This window comes from Perognathus longimembris, chromosome 6 (genome assembly GCF_023159225.1).
Source record: "Perognathus longimembris pacificus isolate PPM17 chromosome 6, ASM2315922v1, whole genome shotgun sequence".
Classification (NCBI taxonomy): domain Eukaryota; kingdom Metazoa; phylum Chordata; class Mammalia; order Rodentia; family Heteromyidae; genus Perognathus; species Perognathus longimembris.
This window is the reverse complement of record NC_063166.1, coordinates 64,266,821-64,282,952: the sequence shown is the minus strand read 5'-3', so window position 1 is coordinate 64,282,952 and position 16,132 is coordinate 64,266,821. Positions and strand designations below refer to the sequence as shown.

The 16,132-nt window shown below is 38.4% G+C and overlaps 1 protein-coding gene across 1 annotated transcript in view; it reads left to right on the top strand.

The window, feature by feature from the left end:
- Atrn (attractin) overlaps positions 1–16,132 on the top strand; it is a 108,655-nt gene that overhangs the window by 46,026 nt on the left and 46,497 nt on the right. Inside the window, exons 6-11 of the mRNA XM_048348885.1 lie at positions 2,859–3,027; positions 8,815–8,905; positions 9,985–10,228; positions 11,509–11,692; positions 13,685–13,839; positions 15,319–15,403. Coding sequence (XP_048204842.1) covers positions 2,859–3,027; positions 8,815–8,905; positions 9,985–10,228; positions 11,509–11,692; positions 13,685–13,839; positions 15,319–15,403 — 928 coding nt within the window. The remainder of the gene's footprint in view (positions 1–2,858; positions 3,028–8,814; positions 8,906–9,984; positions 10,229–11,508; positions 11,693–13,684; positions 13,840–15,318; positions 15,404–16,132) is intronic.

The window sequence follows — 16,132 nt, the reverse complement described above, 5'->3', positions numbered from 1 at the left end:
AATGTAGCTACCACATAGAAAATATGTGTCATTTGTCTCTCTGAGCTTGGCTTTCCACACTTAACATGGATTGTTCTTGGTCCAGAAATATTCTTTAAGTTCTTTAGGAGAAAATTGGGATCAGTTATACATTAGAATCCTAAAGCAGTCACAGAAATAAATTACTAAAAGAGATTTAGGGGTTCTTTTAAGAGATGAGTAAAGACAGTTTCTACTGGCTAATGATTTTCCTTGTGTACTTACCTCTTCTTCAGATCTATTTTATTTTGAAAGGAAATGTGCTGTTTAAAGTCTTTGCTTTGTTGAGTTATATATATATATATATATATATATATATATATATATATATATATATATATATATGGAGTTAATAGTTAGAGTTAAATGTTAGGAGAAGCTAACCCTCCTGAGAATGGAGCCTGTCTCTTATGCCTGTAAAGTTCTTGGCTTAATCAGAAGATGGAGAGGCTTTGTTGCCATGAGTAAATCTGGTTGTTATATTTTAGTGCTATAATTTTTCTTTGTTTCTCCCCATCCCTTTTCCCCTATTTTTGGCGGTCAGAGCTTCATGCTTGCCAGGCAGGTATTCTACCATTTGAGCACACATTAAGCTCTTTGTTTTTTGGTGATTTGTTTATGTATTTATTTAACTTGTACTAATGTTAGCATTCACTCAAACAAGAGCATACTCTTGTTTGGCTTTTTTAGTAACAGCTGGTGTTCTACCTCTTGAAAAACAGCTCCACTTCTAGCTTTTTGTTAGTTAATTGGAGTTAAGGTCTATGGATTTTTCTGCCCAGGCTAGCTTTGAACTTCAGTCCTCAGATCTCAGCCTCCTGAGTAGCTAAGATTACAAGCATGAGCCATTGATGCATAGCTATTCTGGTTATTTTTTGAGACAAGGTCTCCCTTTTTATCCAGGCATACCTGGATGGCAGTCCTCTTAGATTGTTCTTTCTACTGTACCTAGGATAACAAGCATATACCACCACACCCACCTTTTCCTGTTGAGATTTGGATCTCAAGAACATTTTTGCTCATGCTGGCCTAGAACCTTAATCATCCAGATCCCAGCCTCCCATGTAACTGAGATGACAAGCATGTGCCACCATACACAGCTATTGGTTCAGATGGTGTTCTGTGAACTCCCCCCCTCTCATAGGCTAGCCTGGAATCTTGATGCTTCCAATTCTACCTCCCAAATGGTCAGGATTATAGGTGTGCCATCAGTGCCCAGCCTTTATTTTTTTTATTTTTAAACAGGTTTATTGAGAAATAGTTAACATAAGTAAATGCATCTGTTAAAGTATACAATTTAAGAAGTTTTTCATTTAAATTAATAATTTCTTTGTGTAGTCTCCTATGAGAGTTATTTAAATATTTTTCATTACTTTTTTTCTTTTGGCTGGTTGTAGGGCTTGAGTTCAGGGCCTGGGTGCTGGACCTGAGCCTCTTTGTGCTCAAGGCTAGTTAGTGCTCTATCTAGCACCTGAGTCACAGTGCCACTTCCAGTTTTTGAGTGGTTAATTAGAGATAAAAGTCTCACAGGGATTTTTTTTTCTGCCCAAGCTGGCTTCGAACTGCAATCCTTAAATCTCAGCCTCCTTAGTAAGTAGGATTACAGACATGAGCCACCAGCACCCAGCTAAATACTTTTCATTACTGAGAAAGCCTAACCTGGATATGGCCAAGTCAAGAGAAAGTTTGTGACTTGAATTTTATTGAGAATTCTCTTTGGTCAGTATCTTTTTTTTTTTTTTTTGGCCAGTCCTGGGGCTTGGACTCAGGGCTTGAGCACTGTCCCTGGCTTATTCTTGCTCAAGGCTAGCACTCTGCCACTTGAGCCACAGCGCCACTTCTGGCCATTTTCTGTATAAGTGGTGCTGGGGAATCAAACCCAGGGCCTCATGTATACAAGGCAAGCACTCTTGCCACTAGGCCATATCCTCAGCCCCGTTTGGTCAGTATCTTAAGTAAATTAAAAACACAAGTTAGAAAGATTCGTTTGATTTTTTTTTTTTTATTGGTCACAGGGCTTGAACTTTGGGCCTGGGTGCTGTCCCTGAGCTCTTCAGCTCAAGGCTAGTGCTCTACCACTTGAGCAACAGCAGTACTTCTGGTTTTCTGGTGGTTAATTGAAGAGTCTCACAGACTTTCCTACCAGGACTTGCTTTGAATCACAATCCTCAGATCTCAGACTCTTGAGTGGCTAGGGTTACAGGCATGAGCCACCAGTGCCCAGCCAGTTGTTTGATATTTAAATGCTAGAGGAATGACTATTCTTTAAATGTGTTACATTTTGATGCTTAAAACTTGAAATGTAGGGGGGCTGGGAATATGGCCTAGTAGTGGCAAGAGTGCTTGCCTCGTATACATGAGGCCCTGGGTTCGATTCCTCAGCACCACATACACAGAAAATGGCCAGAAGTGGCGCTGTGGCTCAAGTGGCAGAGTGCTAGCCTTGAGCAAAAAAGAAGCCAGGGACAGTGCTCAGGCCCTGAGTTCATGGCCTAGGACTGGCCAAAAAAACAAACAAAAAAAAAAACCTTGAAATGTAGGGGCTGAGAATATGGCTTAGCGGTAGAGTGCTTGCCTTGCATGCACGAAGCCCTGGTTCGATTCCTCAGCACCATATAAACAGAAAAAGTCGGAAGTGGCTCTGTGGCTCAAGTGGTAGAGTGCTAGACTTTGCAAAAGGAAGCCAGGGACAGTGCTCAGGCCTTGAGTCCAAGCCCCAGTACTGGCACACACACACACACAAAAAAAAAAAAATCTTAAAAAAAACAACAACACAAAACTTGAAATGTAATAAGTTTTGAAACTCTACTTTATGAAGCTAACTTATTGTGTTTTATTAGGTCCTGGATGTTCAATTCCTGTGCCAGCTAACCAGTCTTTTTGGACTCGAGAGGAATATTCTCATTTAAAGCTTCCCAGAGCCTCTCATAAAGCTGTGGTCAATGGAAATATCATGTGGATTGTTGGAGGATATATGTTCAACCACTCAGATTGCAGCATGGTTTTAGCGTAAGTTGCTTGAAATAGTTTTGTAAAAGGCTTAGTTTTCCATTCTGAAAATTTATAAAGGGCAAATAAGCAAAATGAAAAAGAAAAGATCAGTAGTTTCTACCACCTGAGAAAAACCAGTTAATATTTTGGTGACAGTTTTGATATATGTTGAACTTTTGATATGTGCTGAATTTTTAAAATTGAGACCCACAAAGAATTCATTGTTATAAGAAAAATGATTTTTTTAAAGACTAATGATCTTTTAAAGATCTTTTTGAGTATCTTTTAAAGCTTTAGATACTCAAAGTAGGTTATGTAAATAGGGGATTGCTGTTCCTTTTAGTTTAATTTTTTTCACATGCAAAATTGCTTGAATTTATACTTTACTATTTTACTTTTGTCTAATACTTCTCAGGGTTTGAGCTTTGTTTGCATACTATGCTGCTTGTTTTGAAAGAAGAATATGTATTATATAGAGAAATTTAGCTATGAAGATTGATTTTTAGAAGAGATTTATAAACTTACACTGATTTTGTGGTCTAGAATTTTTTCTATACATTTTCTGTTAATGAAGATTGTAAAACACCAACATCTATTCCTAAAAGGATTCTGGAAATATGGCAGTGGGTATATTGTTTCTGAATTCCCCCCAAATACAGTCATTAAAGAACATAGAATCAGCTGGTTGCTGGTGGCTTACACCTGTAATCCTAAGGCTGAGATCTGAGGATCCTGGTTTGAAGCCAACCAGGCAGACAAGTCTGTGAGACTCTTACCTCCATTTAACCAACAAAAGTTGAGACTTGGCTCAAGTGATAGAGTACCAGTCTTGAGCAAAACAAGCAAGAGTGTGAGGCCCTGAGTTCAAGCCCCAGTATAAAACCAAACAAAACAAAATCCTCCAGAACAACTAGGATAGCAAAATGAAAACACAGAAGCAACATCTGTAACAAAACTTGGCCTGAAGGTATCTTCAGGAATAGAACAATTGGTAGCTGCAAAACTTGTATTAGTATTGTGCAGGAATTGAACAAAGGGCAATAGTGGGAGACCAATAGGATCAGAAAGGTTGTAAGGACGCATTCAAAAAGCCTAGCAAACCAATTTGAAAACAAAAGCTGAAACTGAGAACTTGTGCATATTCTAGTGGGAGTGGGGAGGGTACTTATGAATCCACAGTGGGATTTGAGTAAGGTAGGGTCTGGAACAGTTAGTACATAATGTACTCACCAACTGAACCAACCGGGATTTGAGTAAGGTAGGGTCTGGAACAGTTAGTACATAATGTACTCACCAACTGAACCAACCAGTTTCTTTACAGGAAAAAGTTCCATACTAGGAGAAATGTTGGGAATATAATTCAAATTGAACAAGACAGGGACAATAGAGACAGAGTAAAAGAAAGTTTGGGCACAGAGCTGATGATCTCAACAAACAAGGAAGCTGCCATTTGTGGGAACAATGCACCTTGGCTACAGAAAAGTGGGAAGGTAGAAGAGCTGTCTTATACCCAGCTTCCCCTGTAAAAGCTGAGTGAGAAGCAAGTTCACCTTAATATATCAATGCCAACTCTCATAGAAAGTTCTTATAAGAAAAAAGAGAAGGGCCAGGAATGTGGCTTAGGGGTAGAGTGTTTGCTTAGCATGCATGAAGCCCTGGGTTTGATTCCTCAGTATGACCTAAACAGAAAAGACCAGAAGTGATGCTGTGGCTCAAGTAGTAGTAGAGTGCTAGCCTTGAGCAAAAGAAGCTCAGGGACAGTGCCCAACCCCTGAGTTCAAGCCCCAGCACTGGCAAAAAAAAAAAAAAATTAAAGAAAAAAGGAAAAAAAATAGAGGATAGAGGATAAAATCATGAACTATAGAAATATTAAACTGATGAAAATTATTTCAGCATTCCAGAATAAGCTAAAGCACAATAAAGTAATACATAATGTGAAAGAAAATCCAATCAATTAGAAACATTCACGTGAGACAATAGAAGTTAAAAATCCTTAAAATTTGTAAATAATTTCAGGAATATAAGACAGAAAATAATAAGTACTACTCTGGACATTAAGTATAAGGAGCGTTTTAAGTAATAAAGAAAGATCACTTGTTTTTGGGAAAGCAGTTAAAAACTGGTTACTGTACTAAAAACAAGCAAGAAAACTCTGAAAGGTAGAAAAAAGGCTCTAGTCTGGCTAGTGACTCCAGGGCACAAACAGAACTGGCAATAAATTTTTTTTTTCTGGCAATAAATTTTAAGGGATTTCTTTTTTCCTTGGGTCCCTCAGAGTTGCTGTTGAGGAAATGGGCAGTCTAGAAACGCTGACCGGCAGAAGCCAAAAGAGCCAAAGGAAAGGGCTGGGATGTGACTCAGTGGTAGAGTGCCTGCTTAGTGTTCATGAGGTCCTAATATTGACTCGCACTACCTTAAAAAGAGAGGGAAGAAGAAAACCCAAGAAAACCTGTTTTTTTCTTTTTCCCTCTTCCTTTTCCTTTTTTGTCAGTATTGAAATTTGAACTCAAGGATTTGTGCTCCCTAGGTGAATCCTCTACCAATTTAAGCCATACTTGTAGTCTGAAGCTTTTAACAATAACTTCTGTATTCCAGCTAAGAATGATGGACATGTGACCCCACCCTGCTCTATGTGGAAAGTCTACGTGGAAATGCCAGGATCTAGTGAGGTGCCCCAATCACCCTCCCCCTGAGCTGGGTTGTGTTAGAGAAGGCTAGAGAGGAAGCTTGGATTTTCATCTACACCAGGCAATAAAAAGGCCTCCTTCACCAATGTAATGTCAATGAAGACAATACTCCTGATGGTAATGGTAGTAACTACCATAGTAACTTCCCCATTGCATGGAAGTGGTATCAGAGGAAACCTACTATAACAAAACATTTAAAATATAAATTTCGTGACATAATATACAAAGTGTTCAGATTTTAATTGAAAATAAATTGTCATGTGAAGAGCTAGGAAAATCTCAACTTGAATGAAAAAGGGCAACTTAGAAACACTTACATGACATGTTAGAACTATCTGACAAGGATTTTTTAAAAAGCCATCATAAATGCTTTGGTGATGCTGGGTGCTGGTGGCTTATGCCAGTAATCCTTGATACTCTACTTAGGAGGCTGAAATCTGAGTATTGTGGTTCAAGGCTAACCCCGGGTAGGAAAGTCTGTGAGACTCTTATCTTCAATTTACCATCCAGAACTAGAAATGGTGCTGTAGCCTAAAGTGGTAGAACACTAGCTTTGAGCGAAAAAGCTCAGGGACAGTGCCCAGGCCCTGAGTTCAAGCCCCATGACTGCCAAAATAAAAATAAAAAGCTACAATGTACAACTACATATGTTTGAAACAAATGAAAAGTAGTAAATCTCACCCCCCAAAATCAAAGATACAAGGAAAAATCAAACAAACCGAAACCTGAGAAACATAGTCAAAAATCCCAGTGGATGAGTAAATAGAAGATGGGGGGGGGGGGGAGAAACAGAAGAAAGAATCATTAAAGATATAACAATAGAAATTCTTTTTTGGGGGGTCGGGGTCCCTAGGCCTTGAACTTAGGGTCTGGGTGCCATCCCTGAGCTTTTGTGCTCAAGGCTATATAGCACTCTACCACTTGAGCCACAGCTCCACTTCTGGCTTTTTTTTTTTTTTTTCTTGGTGGTTAGTTATCTCTGGTGAGAGTTTCATGGACTTTCCTGCCTGGCCTGGCTTTGAATTATGATTTTCAGATCTCAGCCTCCTGAGTAGCTAGGATTACAGATGTGAGCCACTGGCACTAGGCAGAGCAATAGAAATTTATTCAGGATCTATATATTAAATCACAAAACAATATTACGTTAAAGAGGCAGATAGATTGAAACAAACATATATGTGTGTATGTTATATATAGTATAGCTACTGTATTACATATACTATATATTATTTATTCATATATTTATTCATATATATGCTATATCATATATATTTATATATAGTATATTAATATATATAAGTGTGTGGGCATGAGCCACCAGTGCCCAGCAAATCTTATTATTTTCCATAATTTTTAAAACTTGGATTAGTCGGGTAAACTCCTATAGAAAAGAAACATTTACTTAAGATATAACAATAACTTTTTTCCTTTTGGTTTCTTTTTTTCTATTCTATAAAATTTATGATTAACACGTGTAAGGTATCATTTGGGACATTCCTTTGTATAAACGTATTTTTGTGGGGTTGCGGATATGGCCTAGTGGTAGAGTGCTTGCCTTTTATACATGAAGCCCTGGGATCAATTCCTTGGCACCACATATATAGAAAAAGCCAGAAGTGACGCTGTGGCTCAAGAGGTAGAATGCTGGCCTTGAGCAAAAAGAAGCCAGGGACAGTGCTCAGGCCCTGAGTTCAAGCCCCAGGACTGGCAAAAAAGTAAAATAAAAAAAGAAACATATTTTGTGAATTTATTATTTTTCCGGTTGTGGGGCTTGAAATCAGGGTATGGAAGCCATCCCTGAGCCTCTTTCTGCTCAAGGCTATTGCTGTACCACTTGAGCCACAGTGCCACTTTTCAACATCTATGATTTCTATAATAGCAGTAACATGATAACTTTTCTCAAAAGCCAAAAAAAACCAGAAGTGAATATTTTAAGATACAGAGTGTGATTATACAATAATGATAAATAAGTATAAATTAAAAGATAGGAATACAAGTTATTTCCCTTTTATCATTTATGTATTTCATAGTTCTTTAAATATAATCATTATATAATTGAAATACGATAGTGGCATACTTTCTTGAAAGTAAATTAACTACATAGTCAAAATGAAATATTAGTAATTTTCTTAATCATCCTTTTTTTTTTTTTTTTTTGGCCAATCCTGGGCCTTGGACTCAGGGCCTGAGCACTGTCCCTGGCTTCTTCCCGCTCAAGGCTAGCACTCTGCCACTTGAGCCACAGCGCCGCTTCTGCCCATTTTCTGTATATGTGGTGCTTGCTGGGGAATCGAACCTAGGGCCTCGTGTATCCGAGGCAGGCACTCTTGCCACTAGGCTATATCCCCAGCCCCTTAATCATCCTTTTTTAAAAAGTCAAGTACTTTAAAAAGACTTTACTAAAGACAAGTCTTTAATTGTTCTTCTTAATTAAATGAGAGAAAAGTTATTATAAGAAATTAAGCCTAAGTCTCTTTAATATGATGCAGACTTCAAGTGATTTAGGCTGTGTGTAGGTGAGGTTTTTAGAAGGTATTAAAAACTTCCAGTAGAGAAGTAGAGCTGTGGACGAAGTAGTAGAGCACCAGACTTGAGCAAAAACCTAAGGGACAGTGCCCAGGCCCTGAGTTCAAGTCCCAGTAAGTAAACTTTTGTTTCTTTCCAGGACTGTGTAGTCTAGCGCTCCTTGAGTTCCAACAGGTCAAAGGGCCCTAGGTGTCAGGTTGTGTTTGCCAGATTGACAGGTACCTTCTTTTTTTTAAGTATTTCTTTTTTATTTATTTTAATTAATTAATTTATTTATTTGGTGCCAGTCCTGGGGCTTGGACTTAGGGCTCGAGCACTCTCCCTGTCTTCTTTTTGCTCAAGGCTAGCACTCTGCCACTTGAGCCACAGCGCCACTTCTGGCTGTTTTCTATATATGTGGTGCTGAGGAATCGAACCCAGGGCTTCATGTATATGAGGCAAGCACTTGTGCCATATTCCCAGCCCTGACAGGTACCTTCTTATATTCATGGTATACTTAATGAGCATCTGTAAACTGGATTATAACACACATAAAAGAGTGTAGGATGGTCTGTTTTGTCATGGGTGTAAATACAATCTGTTTGTTTTTTAGGTATGACCTTACCTCTAGGGAATGGCTTCCACTGAACCGTTCTGTGAACAATGTGGTTGTTAGATATGGTCATTCTTTGGCATTGCATAAGGTAAGATAGCTGTATTTTATACTAAGCAAGAAACTCAACTCTTCTAAGTTACTTTATGTATTATTTAGTAGAAAAGCTATTCATATTAGTTATTAGTTGGGGAAAACTTTTCTATTTAATGGGTGAGGATATATGATTGGCTAAGTTATAAGTGAAAATTGCCTTTTTTTTTTTTTTTTGAAGGGGTGCCAGTCCTGGGGCTTGAACTCGGGGTCTGGGCACCGTTGCTGAGCTTCTTTTGCTCAAGGCTAGGAATCTACCATGTGAGCCACAGCTCTACTTCTGGCTTTTTTGGTAGTTTTAATGGAGATAATAGTCTCACAGACTTTTCCTGCCTGGACTGACTTCAAACCATGATCCTTAGATTTCAGCCTTCTGAGTTGCTAGAATTACAAATGTGAGCCACCGGTACCCAGCTTTAAGTAACTTTTGCCAGTCCTGGGGCTTAACCTCAGGGCATAGGCACTGTCCCTGAGCTTCTTTTGCTCAAAGTTAGCACTCTACCACTTGAGCCACTCTCACTTCTGGCTTTTTCTGTGTATGTGGTACTGAGGAATCGAACCCAGGGCTTCATGCATACTAGACAAGCACTCTACCACTGAGCCACATTCCCAGCCCTGAAGTAACTTTTTAAATGTAAGATTTTATTGGATTCAACCTGTACTGGGTATTATGATTCTTATGCCAAATGGTTAAAAATATTGATTTAAAGTGTCATAATTTACAGCTTTTATGCGTACCAGCAAGTTTAGCCAAGGATAGCCACATCATACTATGACTGAATATTCATTTTCATTTTCTTGTTTTTATAAGTATGTTGTAGGATGAAGCAACTTTATTTTTTCAGGTTATTTTATCTTGTAGTGGATCTCATGTGAGGAAGTCCAGGAAAAGTGGCAAGATTTTAGAAATATGGAATGTGATTGTTTTATTCCTTTCTCTGTTTTGACCTCAAGTTCACTGAAAAGTGCATTTCACTAATGTTTTTAAGCTAATAATAATATTGGGGCTTAATCATCATTTGTTCTCAGATTTGAATTCGTAATGGTTTCTAAAATCTTGTTTACATTTTCCCGTAGGATAAAATTTACATGTATGGAGGAAAAATTGACTCAACGGGAAATGTGACCAATGAGTTAAGAGTGTTTCATATCCATAATGAATCATGGGTATTGTTGACCCCAAAGGCAAAGGAGCAGTATGCAGTAGTTGGGCACTCAGCACACATTGTTACCCTCCAAAGTGGCCGAGTGGTCATGCTGGTCATCTTTGGCCACTGCCCACTCTATGGATATATAAGCAGTGTGCAAGAATATGACTTGGGTAAGTATTTTTTTTTTTTGCCAGTCCTTGGCCATGAACTCGGGGCCTGAGCACTGTCCCTGGCTTCTTTTTTGCTCAAGGCTAGCACTCTGCCACTTGAGCCACAGTGCCACTTCTGGCCATTTTCTGTATATGTGGTGCTCAGGAATCGAACCCAGGACCTTATGTATATGAGGCAAGCACTCTTGCCACTAGGCCATATTCCCAGCCCTTGGGTAAGTATTTTTTCCCAGTAGGTGTATTTTGTACAACATCTATCTTTTTTATTAGGATTGTTTAACAAGATTCAGTCTAATCTTGATCCAATATTTAATTTTGAAATACAGTTTTAACATTAATGTACTATCAGTGAAATTCAGATAATTGTTGCCTTTATGTAGTATGTATTTATTTTAATTTAGAAGAGGCCAAAAATGGCTCTAGAAGCTTTGAAAAGAAAGTACATAAAAATAGTTCAAAACAACACATATCCTGAAAATTTTGGAGATATTCCTTTAGGAATTAGTTTAATGAATTGTGATTACCTCTTAGTGTATAATCTTTCCTTTGTTAAATTTCATTATATCTGTATCGTAGGAATATCATCCATAATTGGCATTTTGAGAAAATAGGTCTATGAATTGCATTTGAATATTGGTCACTAAACATGATAGGGAATTAAATGTTTGGGGGAGAATCTGTTAAATTTAGTGAAATTCTTTTCTTATTTAGCATGTTAGAACATTCAAATAAATATTCGAAGAGATCAAAATTTAACCTCATGACTTTGTTACAAATTTTAGGAGTCTATTTAGTTGGTGTTTCTTCCCTGGTTTTTTTTGTTGTTGTTGTTGTTTGTTTGTTTTTTGAGACAGTACCTTGCTTTGTAGTCTAGGCAGACCTCAAACTCACAATCCTGTCTCAGCTTTCCTAATGCTAGGATGTTTATCCAGCTAAGCAAGGTGGCTTCCTGTGTGCGTGTGTCTGCCATTACTGGGGCTTGAACTCAGCGCCTCATGCTCTCTTGGCTTTTTCACTCATGGCTGGCTGACAGTCTGAACCCATTCTTCCATACTTTTTGCTGACTAATTGATGATGAGTCTCTCAGAGTTATCTGGTTGGGCTGGCTTCGGACTGTGACTTTCAGATCTCATCCTCTTGTGTAGCTAGTTTTATAGGTGTGAGCCACTGCTGCCTGCTCAGGTGGCCTTTTTTTTTTTTTAAGTAGAGTTTAATTATTAGAGAAAGGGAGCCTGACACACTTGACTAACTGGTTTTGTGGGGTTTTTTTTCCTTTCCAGATAAGAACACATGGAATATATTACAGACCCAAGGTGCCCTTGTGCAAGGAGGCTATGGCCATAGCAGTGTTTATGATCCCCAAACCAAGGCCCTCTATGTTCATGGTGGCTACAAGGCTTTTAGCGCCAATAAATACCGGCTTGCAGATGACCTCTATAGATACGATGTGGACACCCGGATGTGGTATGTGCTTTTCTTGAGCTTTTACTTTACAGTATGAGTTCTGTATAAACAATTGGTGGGAAAATGTGTTATATTTTTGTTCTCAGGTCTGGCAGATAATTCTATTTAGCATTGTACCTGGAGTAGTAAAGAAATAGCCATAGGATAAAAAAAAAGTGGATAGTGTTTTTATTGTTGTTGAATTATTCTGGTAATTTTTCTTTTTCTTTGCCAGTCCTGGAGCTTGGGACTCAGGGCCTGAGTACTGTCCTTGGCTTCTTTTTGCTTAAGCCTAGCACTCTACTACTTGAGCCACAGAGTCACTTCCGGCCTTTTCTGTTTATGTGGCACTGAGGAATCGAACCTAGGTCTTCATGCACTCTAGGCAAGCACTCTACAACTAAGCCATATTCCCAGCCCCTCTAGTAATTTTTCTATAGAAGGATGATTAGAAAATGCTTGACATTTTGTATTTTCAGTTTTCATATACTGAGTATAACTGTAAAATTTTGTACCTTCAAAATTCTAAGGAATAAAGTACGTAGCTGATGTTTTTTAAAAAAATGTCCTTTTGGACTAGGAATGTGGCTTAGCAATAGAATGCTTGCCTAGTATGCATGAAGCCGTGGGTTCGATTCTTTAGTGCCATATAAAAACAGGAAAAATAGGAAGTGGTACTGTGTCTCAAGTGTTGGAGTGCTAGGCTTGAGCAAAAAGAAGCCAAGGACAGTGCTCAGGCCCAGGACTGGGGAAAAAAAAAGTTGTTTTGTTTCCTTTGTTGTGTAAGAATCAAAATTCAGGGCCTTGCATATTGTAGGCAAATACTCTACCACTGAGCTATACTCATGAAGATAGATTAATTTTTTTGTGTGTGTACTAGGACTGGGCCTGGCTTCTGTCCTTGAGCTTTCTTTGCTCAAAGCTAGTACTATATTACTTGAGCTACGGGTACACTTCTAGCTTTTTTGGGCAGTTAATTGGAGATAAAAGTCTCACAGACTCCTGTTTGGAGTTGGCTGTCATGAACTGCAATCTTCAGAGCTCAGCTTCCTGAGTAGCTAGGATTATAGACGTGAGCCACCAGTGCTCAGCTGATGGATTGATTTTTTTTTTTTTAAATCTTGCTTTGATGGCCAGTGTCTCCTTTGGCATCAGTTACTGGCATCATCCCATAAATTCATCAGACAAGAAGTTCTCATTTCTAATTGGCAGAGCTCTCCGTACCATAAATATTACCACATCAGTTTTAGCAAATTTAAACTTAAGTTGTGAAATAATGATATTAATATGAAGCAATGAATTCTCCTTCCTTTTTTTTTGGTATTTTCCACATGTTTTTTGTTTTTTTGTTTTTGTTTTTGTCAGTCCTGGGGCTTGGACTCAGCCTGAGCACTGTCCCTGGCTTCTTTTTGTTCAAGGCTAGCAATCTGCCACCTTGAGCCACAGCGCCACTTCTGGCCGTTTTTTATATATGTGGTGCTGAGGAATCCAACCTAGGGCTTCATGTATATGAGGCAAGCACTCTTGCCACTAGGCCGTCTTCACAGCCCTTCCCCATGTTTTTGACATGGTGCTATGAATATGATTTTACATTTTGTTTTTCAAGAAATTGCCATTATTGGTGACTGTGTAATACTCTCTTGTATGGTCATGTTAAGCCTGTTTAGTTGGAAGTAACACTATATATAAACTTTTGTCTGTATTTCACATAATTTTTACCCAGACACTGTGGCCATATTGAACCTGTGCAGTGGATGTAAATGTTTTTGTCTCTATTTCATATATTTTAACCAGAAACTGAAATTATGGAATGTTATAATGTAGGTATTTTAAGACTTTGAATGTCTTTTTCCAAATTTCATATTGATTTTTAAGATTTTACATATTGAAAAAAGCTACTTATGTAGAAAGAAAAGTCTGAAAGTTAATAAAATGGTTATGTTTGCATTAGCAGGTAGAAAAACATTCTTTAAGAACTAACCTTGTATTTATTATTTTTAAATAACGCAAAAGGACCATTCTTAAGGACAGCCGATTTTTCCGTTACTTGCACACAGCTGTGATAGTGAGTGGAACCATGCTGGTATTTGGAGGAAACACACACAATGACACATCTATGAGCCATGGAGCGAAATGCTTCTCTTCAGATTTCATGGCTTATGACATTGGTAAGTTGTCCAAAGCCATTTTAGCTTCAGGAATGATTTGTAATTATAAACAGTATTTTTGTTTGTTTGTTTGTTTGTTTTGTTTTGTTTTGTTGCCAATCCTGGCCCTTGGACTGAGGGCCTGAGCACTGTCCCTGGCTTCCTTTTGCTCAAGGCTAGCACTCTGTTACTTGAGCTACAGTGCCACTTCTGGCCATTTTCTATGTATGTGGTACTTGGGAATCAAACCCAGGGCTTCATGTATACGAAGCAAGCACTCTTGCCACTAGGCCATACTCCCAGTCTATAAACAGTATTTTTTTTTTTTTTTGGCCAGTCCTGGGCCTTGGACTCAGGGCCTGAGCACTGTCCCTGGCTTCTTCCCGCTCAAGGCTAGCACTCTGCCACTTGAGCCTCAGCGCCGCTTCTGGCCGTTTTCTGTATATGTGGTGCTGGGGAATCGAACCTAGGACCTCGTGTATCCGAGGCAGGCACTCTTGCCACTAGGCTATATCCCCAGCCCCTATAAACAGTATTTTTAAAGAAACTAAAAATGGTTCAAAATGATTAGGCCATTGAAAAGAAGTCCAAATGATAGTTTTTAGTGTTTTGGGTTTTTTGACTGAAGTTATATGTTTATTGAAAAGCATTGCTTCCCTCTTTAAATTCTTCTTGAAAACACTTGTTACTTGCTTAAATGTTAATTTTTGAGGGTGAGTAAAACTAACTGGTCTCTCCTTTGTCACACATACCTTACATAGTATGGTATGTAGTTGTAACTATCAACATTATGTTAAAGTGGGTTCTATAGATTATCTGTATTTCATTTCCTAGAAAACAGGCTTCACACATCTTCTTGGTGTGATAATACACTTCACCAGAAGAGGGCAGGATTTATTCATTCATGAACAGGATATACCAAATGCTCTTTTGTTATAAATATTAAATATTCTTTTTTAAAGTGTATATATGTATTTACCATAATAAATACATATGGTGTAAAACTTAACATTTTAATCTTTTTTATGTGTACAGATCAGTGGAATTAAAACTTGTAAAATGGAAGGTCAACCACAGAACCCTGTGGTTTCCATCTGTATTTTTCCATGATAGCTACCAAAGTTTGAGCAATTCATTGTAGAGAAGGGGAGAAAAATTTGGAACCTACATGTTTTACTTGAATAAGCTTTGAAAATATGGGATTTTTTAAAGTTAGAAAACATTCTAGCGAGCTTGGGATATACACAAATGATAGAGCTTGCTTAGTGTGTGCAAGACCCTGGGTTCAATCACGTTCAGGTGGGTAAAGCAATAGGCAGTTGGAGGATGTCATGGATCTAAATGATTCACTGGTCAGCATTACTGTGTGATCTGTATTTCTTTTGTGCCCTTCTCCTTTGCTATTGCTGCTTTCTACCTTAGGAACAATAGCACGACTAGCAAAGTTGCTTTTGCTTACGAATGGCAATCTATTCTAAGAAATATTGTTCTTGCTTATAGCTTGTGATCGGTGGTCAGTGCTTCCCAGACCTGATCTCCACCATGATGTCAATAGATTTGGCCATACAGCAGTCTTACACAACAGGTAACTAGAAAATGCTTACTCTTCTTTTGTGTTCGAAATGACATAAACATAAGAAGAATTGAACTTTGTTATTTCCAAGAATTTCTTCATCTCATTAGTTTTTCACAGAATCACATAGATAGAAATTTCCTGATTTATGTTTAAAATATTCAGTGTGGATATGAATTACTTCAAATGCTTTATTTTATTATTTTTTTTATTTTGGCCAGTCCTGGGCCTTGGACTCAGGGCCTGAGCACTGTCCCTGGCTTCTTCTTACTCAAGGCTAGCACTCTGCCACTTGAGCCACAGCGCCCCCTCTTGCCATTTTCCATATATGTGGTGCTGGGGAATCGAACTGAGAGCTTCATGTGTAGGAGGCAAGCACTCTTGCCACTAGGCCATACTCCCAGCCCTCAAATGCTTTATTGTTACGGTTATAGTTTTGCCTTGGATTGGCCTTAAGCTTGAAATCTTGCCTTTGCCTCCTGAGTAGATAGGATTACGGACATGTACTTCCATGTATGGCTCCAATTTTTGAGACAGTATTTCACTGACTTTTTTTTGCCTAAGCTGGTTTTGAACTGCAGTCCTCTGCCTTACATCTCTGGCTATAGATTTTAAGGTGAATTGCCAGTCCAGCTGGACTGTGATTTTGAGAACATGAAATGGAGGATAAGAGTTGTGAGGCACTGAGACTGTGGAAGAAGCAATATACTCCTTTACTAATTAGCTCCAAGCATCCTTGAA